This window comes from Merops nubicus, unplaced genomic scaffold, assembly GCF_000691845.1.
Source record: "Merops nubicus isolate BGI_N331 unplaced genomic scaffold, ASM69184v1 scaffold2690, whole genome shotgun sequence".
NCBI lineage: Eukaryota > Metazoa > Chordata > Aves > Coraciiformes > Meropidae > Merops > Merops nubicus.
Genome location: NW_008581949.1, coordinates 15,704 through 24,732, shown reverse-complemented (window position 1 = coordinate 24,732; position 9,029 = coordinate 15,704). Strand labels below are relative to the sequence as shown.

The 9,029-nt window shown below is 48.7% G+C and overlaps 1 protein-coding gene across 1 annotated transcript in view; it reads left to right on the top strand.

Moving 5' to 3' along the window:
* EXOC3L4 (exocyst complex component 3-like 4) overlaps positions 1–8,287 on the top strand; it is a 21,579-nt gene extending 13,292 nt beyond the window's left edge. The window contains exons 7-11 of the mRNA XM_008936011.1: positions 1,312–1,426; positions 4,017–4,139; positions 4,817–4,969; positions 5,914–6,035; positions 8,125–8,287. Coding sequence (XP_008934259.1) covers positions 1,312–1,426; positions 4,017–4,139; positions 4,817–4,969; positions 5,914–6,035; positions 8,125–8,287 — 676 coding nt within the window. The remainder of the gene's footprint in view (positions 1–1,311; positions 1,427–4,016; positions 4,140–4,816; positions 4,970–5,913; positions 6,036–8,124) is intronic.
* Positions 8,288–9,029: the final 742 nt, after the last annotated feature.

Genomic DNA, 9,029 nt, shown 5'->3' with positions numbered 1-9,029 from the left:
GGTCCCGGGGCCCGGGGTCCTGTGCGGCAGGTACTGCCTGGGGGATGCAGAGGAGCCCCCAGCTCCGGCTGCCCCAGCACTACCGCCGGCAAGGCTCTAGGTGGCACGGTCTCTCCAGCAATGCTAACCTCCACGAGGAGCTGGCTCTCTGCCGCCTGCTCCGGAGGAAAGTCGCTCCCGCGTCCCTGCTGGGCACTGCCGAGATGGTGAAGGGAGAGGCCGGCCCCAGGCAGGGACTGGCAGGCGTTTCCTTGGTCCGTTGGCTCTACTGGGTTTATTCCTCAGTCAAGTCAAATAGCTGCCAGCCTGGGGTGATGCGTCGCTGGGCAAGGGTAGGTGACCTAACAGCATGATTTTGTGGATGCTGGACCCAGACTTCAGGTGTTCAGTAGAACTTAGGGACCTGAACCCCTGGCCTGAGGGGTGCTGGTTTAGGGACCTGAACCCCTGGCCTGAGGGGTGCTGGTTTAGGGACCTGAACCCCCAGCCTGAGGGGTGCTGGTAGGTGTTTTGTAGTCCTGCCTGGGCAGCCTCAGACATATAAACCAGCTACTGGGCAGCAGTAGGAACCCACCATGGTCTGTGGTCACAGCATTGGATATGGCACATCCAGGGGGGTTCAGGGACCACTAGCATTGTGGCGGTACTGACTTGGTTCCCTCTGTAGTGTGGTTACAGCAGGGCAAGGATAGAACGCGAGGGGAAAGCCAGGAGCTCGCAATGCCCACAGACCCCTACATACTGATGGGGATTTCATTAACCTCTCAGAAATTGTGCTTTCTTCCTCATTAGTGAACCTTGCAGAAGTACACCCTGTGCCTAGGAAATTGCATAGGTTTCCACCCCTGTAGTGCAAGGTCCCAGCCACTGCTGATGGACATGTGGAGTGAGTCAGACAGGCTCTCAGGGATGCAGGGTTGTCTTTGTCCTCTTTGGCTTTATTATTTATTTCGCTCTTACCCCATAAACCCCTCAGTGCTCTCTCAGATACCTGAAGATCATTTAGCAGAAGTGTTACTCAAGTGAAAAAGTAACCAGCCTACGCAACTGCTCCACATGACTGACCTGTCCCACCTGATGAGGAAATAGGTGGTTTTTAAAGTACAGTTACTCAGTTGTGATTAATTTTCAATATATAGGATTGTGCAAAAAAGACTCATTACTTTGACCCGTTAAATGTTTCCAAGAGGAAGTACTAGATACACAAACCTATTTTAAAATAATGCCCAAGATGCCAATCTAGATAAAATGCTTACAGCAGTGTAATAGTTTAAATTTTAACATTAACATATTGGTGGTGCCCCTCTCTAGGTCAGGGTTGGAAACAATGTTTAAAGTCAACACTGAGGAACTACAGAAGATTTTGGCAGCTTTGACAAGGAACTTCACTAATATCTTTTTAACTAAATTAAGAACAAAAACACAGGTAAGAGGATCTTCACCACTTTATTTCCTAAATATAAAGGACCAATATGTGCAGGACCCTGTCTCACAAGCCCTCATTTTGCAGTGCATAACACTATGGTCCCTCCAAAATGCCTTGTGCCTAACCTTTGTAGAAATCTTCCTTAACCCAAACTGACACTTACAGCATCCTGGGAATTTTTCACTATGAGCAGTGAAAAATTTGTTAAGCTATTTACTTTAGTACAATGGCAACCAAAAGAAAAGGGTATTTAGTGGCTTCCAGAAGCTCTGACAAAGCAGTGGGAGGAAACCTTACCCTTAGTGGAGCACCAGTGAAGTCAGCTGGATATCACCAATGGGACATTTTTTCATTTTATCAAGACATTTTAATTTTTCACATATTTGATTTACTCATATATTAGTAGATCTGCTATAATGGTCTCTTATCAACCTCTTCAGACAGGACAGAGTTCATTCTGGTTGAGGTGATTTCTCCAGGCTGTTTCCATGGTGAAGAAAGTGTTTTTAGCATGAGGATGCTAAAGCTCTGGTAGCAGCTGATAAAGCTCTGACGTCTGCTTGTCTTAAGAGGCCGGAAAGGCAAACATCCTGCAATGCAGTTTGTGCTTCCCGAGTGCTGTAGACAGGACTTCTGCTCTCAACTAGCTGGGGGGCCACTAGCCCTAGCTGGTATGATGTGGGAAATAAGGAAAATTAAGCCTTTAGTCCCAGCCCTTTTCACCCACCCTAATTCACTAAAGCACCAAGCTTCACTTTCAGAAACCAAGACAGTCGTGCAACTGCTCCAAATCTAAGCCAAGCAGCCTGGCCAAGGGGACTTTCCAGCGATTGCAGAGCTTGTCTCAGAGCCCAAGGGGCAGGCGAGCATGGAGACAAGCCAAGGCATTGAGCAAGACAGCCCAAATGCCGTGAGAACTGAAGCTGGCAGAGGCACAGCGTTTCTAAACAGCCTTCCAGCAGCCACAGCAGGAGGTCACAAGGGGGGAAAATAGTTGGGAATGAGATTGACAGGAGTCTGAAGACAGAGATCCTGAAAGCTAGGAATAGAAGAGTACAAAATGGATACACCAGGGAAGGGATAGTTTAAATCTGGCCCTTAGGGGATTCTCTTCCAGGTGGCACCAGAAGCCTTTAGCAGATACTGCTGTGTTTCTTTGTTAGCCCTAGGGACCTGGCAAGGGAAATAGCCCACTGGGGACACTTAATCAGAGCACTTTGTGCCCAGAGCAGATGGGATATGGTGCCATCATTGACCATGGGGCACCAAGCTGGGGGTTCTCACAGCTGCTATTCCCCCCATGACCACATCAGAGCAATGAGCAGAGGGAAAATCCCAGTGAGACTTTATGCAGATACATGGGTCTTCAGGAAGTACAGACGGCCCCCTGCAAGCGCCGTGAGCAAGAGGGGATTGATTTCCTTGGGGAGAAGGCTGGAGGGGTGATGGATTACTGGGCTAATTTCCAACAAATTCACCACCAACTGACCGGTCACGTCCATAGCTGGTGCAAAACCATGGAACACTAACATACATGGTTGCACACAGCCTGTTCTAGCCATGCCCAAGTTTCCTCTGATTAACAGTCACATCTGTTTCTTCATTCATACACTAGGGATACAAATTTATTTACCTAAAGAAATATAGCTGGTGGATTAGAAGGTGACATAGAGCAAGTCTTCTACTGGCTGCTTGCCCAACTAGGAAGAATACTATTATCAACAGGCAAACCAACAGCCAAAGCCCTCCTTCCACTCTTAAGTCATACACCAGAGATCCAAAGTACCAAGCTACTGGAGGGAGGAGCAAGTCAATACATTCACTCACAGCACGACGTGCAAAGAAGGGAGCAAGATGACTCTAGAACTATGCCATGAGAGAAGGAAGAACCCAGGCAATCAGTCCAACCCAAATCATATTGTAATTACCAAGAGAGAGGCTCCTCACCTTGCCCAGCCATCCTGGGAGCTCCACTTGCTATAGAGGGTTGGGGAAGTCCTTCCAATAACCAGAACAGGACACACACTACACAGACCACCCAACTCCACTCCAAGCACAGTCAGTTCTTATAGAGGGGGCTTCTTGCCTCACCTCCAAGTTAATGTAGAAGGTGGAAGCACCTGGTGGTGATCTCCTCATCAGTTCCCACCCAAGGCTGGCCAGACCCTGGGTGTAAACCAGTCAGGAGGGTCCTAGTTGTGGACATCACCCATATGCCAGCCTTCATTCAGGGCTGGGGGTTTAACCCCAGCACTTCAGCAAGGAAATGGGATGTCCCAAATAAGCCTTTAATGCCAAATCACCTCCTGCTTTGGGAGTGATGCTTCTCCTGTCTGCTCTGGGGCACGTCCCCAAAAAGACGAGACGTGGGTCTGAATTCCCTGGGGTGGAGAAAACAAGCCAGCTCTGTGCTTCTGGTGCCCTGCTCCTGATGTAGCTTCACAGAGAGTTGGTGTGCTGTCAGTGCTCTCTGCTTTTCAGTACAAGCCCCCTGAGCAGGCACACACCTGAGTGTCTTTGACTAGTGCATCAGACAGTCTGAGTGTTTCTGAATATTACTGCTGCAACCAGTGAGTTGGTTTTTCTTCAGCCACTCCTTAAGAAGATCCTGACCAAGGACTGGATTTTGGCGACGGAAAGGCCAGACTCACTGGCGCTGGCAGTCTCACAGTTCTCCGAGCACCTGCAGCACATGAGGGAGCCCATGGGGCAGGTAGGTGACTGGTCCCACACCCACTCTCATTTTCAGACTGTGGTCCAACTTGCAGAGTCCTCTCCAGCGGCGAGGGCTGTTTATAGCCATGGGGACTGCTGGTGAGGGGGTGTTCAGGAATTACCATCCTTCCACGTGAGAATAAGCAACATCTTCCCTTTCTGTAGTTTAAGCATGGGAACTGATTTCTTTCAAGAGGACTAAAAAGCTTTGGTGACCATTACCACTGAACATTAAACTCCACAAGTCACAAGTGTATATGCTCCTCTCACTTCTACACAGTTGTGAAATAAATGGGTAGGTGACAACAGCTCTATATTTGAAATCTGCAAGCACTATCAAAAACTACTTCTTAAACAATCCCAAATATCCTCCTTTGCTACAAGGAGCCATGATGCCAACAGAGTATGAGGCTGTTTCAGGGTGAGGAGTATTTCCACGGCATACCCTCGGGCACTGCCGTTGCTCTGTGCTGGAGCAAAGGGCTGCAAGCTGCCAGGTGCCTTCGGTAGGGCTGGCCTGGGCAGCATGTGCTGGCAGCGTGCTGCCGCCTTTCTGTAGCTCCTCTACACCCCTGGCTCCTGCTAAAGACCTGAGGGCTTCCCCTGCCCTCTCTCACTGCCATGGCCTCGCATGGGAACCACAGAAAAACCATGAGGGTTTTTCTTTTTAACCAGGAGCTTCTACAGGACGTGCATAAGTATGTGGTGAGGGAATACATCGTACAAGTCATCAAACCCAGGAGGAAAATGAACAGGGAAACACGGCAGCAAGTGAGTGAAAAGATGAACGAGGAAGCCGGAATCCTTAATAATACGCTTATCGATCAGGTATGTGAGTTCCTTCCTGGCATCCCCTGGCTGCCCCACTCCTGGAGGTGCAGCATCCCCGCTTGGCTTCCTGGGGTACAAGGCAACAGGTTCTCATGGAGGGCAAGCCTCAAGAAATGCAGAAGTGCCTAAAAGAGAGCAAGCAAGGCGGTTCATGGTGTGGACTTCCAGCCCAGCAGCTACTCTTCAGCAGTTGCCTGTGCATGCTCAGTTGGCAGCCTGGTGTTTTACACTCCCAGGCACACGGGTGCTTTGTGTGGGTTGGCTCATGTACTATAGGATCACACTCATCCCATGGCTGCTTCTTCCTGGATCTGTTCCCTTGTGCCATGGGATGCACGTTGTCTCCAAAGGATCCCTGCCCTGGATACAGCTCATGGAGATGAGTCCATTGAGAAGGTCCATCCAGGCAGACAATCTGCATACAGGAGGGTGATTAGGAGAAAATTGTGGTTGTTGGTGTGTTTTGTGACTAGGCAACATCTGTCTGGGATTTTCAGAGAAGCCAAAGTAGAATTCATTGGAATTTGCAGAAAGTCAGATGTCCGGGGCACTAAATCCCACTGAGGCAGATCCCTCTCATACATGAAATTATTAGGCAGTGGAAGGTGAATTCTCTGGCACCTGCTGCTGGGCCAAACCAGAGCCACAACGCCCTGCTCAGGGTCTGCCTTGCTGCGGTGCTTGTGAGCAATCAAGGACTGCAGAGTCAGGCCCCAGCATTGCTCCCAGGGGTGCCTTGCTGTTGTCACCCAGTGCTGCCTTGGTCAGCACCCTGCTGCCCTCCCAGCAGCACCCTGCCCACCCTGCAGCTGAAGAGCTGAAGAGTACTGCCATTACACAAATAAAAGCAACGTGCTGCTGTGCTCTGTGCTGCAGGTAAAAAGGCATCTTGCAGGTGCTGTGCTCCCCTCTGATGTCCCCATATGCCTCCTCATTCCCAGGGCTCTGACTCCAGCTGGCTCCTTCCTGCCATTCATCACATTGCCAATATCATCGGGGAAGACAAAAAAGAAAAGATCAAGGAGCACGTCAAAGAGCTGTGCCAGGACTATCCAGATATCAGGTACATGAATCAGCAAGTGCCAAAATTACTGGTCTCCGTTCCAACAGTGCCAGCTCAGTCCATGCCTTGACCAAGCTCTTCAGCTTCTCTCATCTGCTGGTAGGCACACGTTAGAGGCCAGGGTGCCAGCAACAGGAGGGACCCTACTTTAGTTTTATTTCTTTATGGCTCTGTCCTTTCTCCTATTCCCTTGTCTGCTGGGGCTTATAATGCACATGTTATCTTAAAAGCTTAGAATAGAATAGAATAGAATAGAATAGATTTCAGTTGGAAGGGACCTACAACAATCATCCAGTCCAACTGCCTCATCACTTCAGGGCTGACCAACAGCTAAAGCACATTATTAAGGGCATTGTCCAAATGCCTCTTAAACACTGACAGGCTTGGGGCATCAACCACCTCTCTAGGAAGCCAGTCACAGTGTTTGACCAACCTCTCATTAAAGAAATGCTTTCCAATGCCAAGTCTAAATCTCCCCTGATGCAGCTTTGAACGGTTCCCATGAGTCCTATCACTGGCCACTATTATATTGCTCCAAACAAACCTTATTTCACTGTTAAACTCCAGGTTCCCTTTCCGTGCATCACTAGTATGAGCCCAACTTGCCAATTTGCAGGCTCTAGCTTTGGAGCAAATAGTTTGTCTCCTGTTCCCAGGCTCAGACCTTAAAGTACAGCAGACATTAACACAGTTCAGCTGCAGTTCCTGAAAGGGCCTCACACAACCACTAAATTTTGGAATAAAATACAAATTCTTTCTTCTGTACTTTCCATTTGCTGTTCCAAAGGAGCATCTGCAAAACTTAAGGCTGCTGGAAAAGTAAACAAAGTGAATAACTCTGTGCATGGCTGAGCAGCTGCACATCAGAAGTTACCTCTTCTCCTGCAGCTCTTCCACCAACCACTGAGAAGGAATATCAGTGGAACAACTTGCAAAGAATTTCATTTCATCAGAGTCGTTTCAGAAAAAGACCAAAGGCTTTTGCACTGGGTTACACAATTCCTTCTGGATAACATTTATACAATCAAAATAAACCATAAATTTAATAAATTGCTCAGAACACTCGAGTGGACCCTCAACTATTCATGGGGAAAAAAAAAAAAAAAAAGATATTAAATATATTTTTGTCACCCTAGAACTGAGGCTCAGAATTTTTCATGAGTGTATTTAACTTCACTGGGTCCAATGTGCCTCGGGCTTATCTATATGGGGAAATTCAAGACACGGACTTGAATAAGAATAATTGTTCCTGAGTAATTTCCTAGGTGAACACACCTATCCTACAAAAAACCCACCTCGTTCCGAGTTGCCAGCCTAAGCTGACAGAGACAGTGCCTGTTCTGGGAAGGATGGGGAGGTAAATGGTGGTTAGTCAAGCTCATCTATTTGAAAAAAAAAAACAATTCCAGACAGAAAAGCCACTTATGAGGTTGATTTGTGGTTCTTTTCATCTTTATCATTAGCCTGGGCCTTAAGCCAGGTTTTAAGGCTTGTCCTCTTGGTTGATCTATTTCCTGGTTTTCCATTATTGAGTAATAATAATTTCAACAATTAAGTTTGGAAAACAAGGCGGAACCTGCTGGACCTGCGTTGCTTCCTGTTCAGGTCTGTGTTAATTCCTCCCCTGAGCTCTTGGAGACACTGCTGAGTGTGTATGTACTGAGATTACTGGAACAGAGTACGTTTCCAAGTTGGCTTTCCTGGCTCTGATGTAATTAGTGCCTGCCAGCTTCCTAAATATTAGCACTTCCATTACTCAACTCAAAATAATCATTAAATAAAAAGTCTAAGGCCTCTCAGGAAAGCTTGCAAAGGATGTCACGTGCGTGTGGAGATGGAGGAAGAAATTCTGGGAGGCACCAGCAGCAGGAGGGTGTCCCACCAGTGCCATGGAGTAGGAGCTGACGCTCGCTGGCTCGGTGCAACCAGAGGCTGCAGACCCCCATGCCGGTGGCCCCTCTAGCGCGGTGAGGGGACGTTCCGTGCACGCTGCCCTGGCCTTGCTCGGTCTCTGGCGTGGTTGTTGATTGCTCATCTCTGGGCTGGTTTTGCTTGCCAGGACTGATGAAGGTTTGTTTGGTTTCTGCAGGAAGGAGCACATCCTGGCAGTCCTTGCACGCCGGGGGCTGGGGCGCACCAGGAGAGCAGCGATCTTTCAGCAATGCTACCAAGCACTGGAGAGCCCCAATGGTAGGGAGGGCAGAACACTCTTTGCTGAAATTGATGCCCCAGCAACCATCAGCTGCTTCTAAACCAGCACCAAAACAGCAGTCAGCATCCTCCCTTCCGCTGTGCTGTCTCTACAGCATGATCCAAATTGTGCTACTCTGCCTCGCTCCTCTGCAAATGCAGCTTTTGACTGCTGTGGGAGAAGAAGTAGTTCTCTGAACTTGCTGCCCTGAGTTCAGAAACCAAAGACAACAGATGCACCAAGACACTGGCCTCCTGCAAGAGCTCTTGGGCAGCAACTCCAGCCCAGACACTGTGTCTGCATTGTGTTCAATACAGATTTTATGGCTAGGAGGCTGGTCTCATTTGGTCCAAGACTGAGTCTCTTCAGAGAACAGACAACCAAAAGGAGTTCACTCTGAGCTATATTAAGGCTTGGACTGTGTGCTGCATAATTATACAGCAGGAAAGCAAGAGCCTCCTTCATAATTGGTGTCCCTGAGCAACTGAGGGTCAGAGCTTTGGGCAGGTATGTGGTAGTGCCTAAGTCTTATTTCCTCCCCCATGAACCATCTGGTCAAGCTGGCATGACACAAGCTTGGTGACGTTGTGACCTGATGCCACAAACCACTACCTGCCTGAGGAGAAAAACCTTGGAGGGTAATCAAACCCCACAGCTGGGACACAGAGTGCATGGACCACTTGGCACTCCAAGATGGACCCTGCGGCCCTGCTGGGGTTTCAGCAGTATCTCCTCACTTGTGGACTGCCTTGCAAAACTCCCATTGGACCAAAGATCTGTTCATACCCCTACAGCCTCTCTGT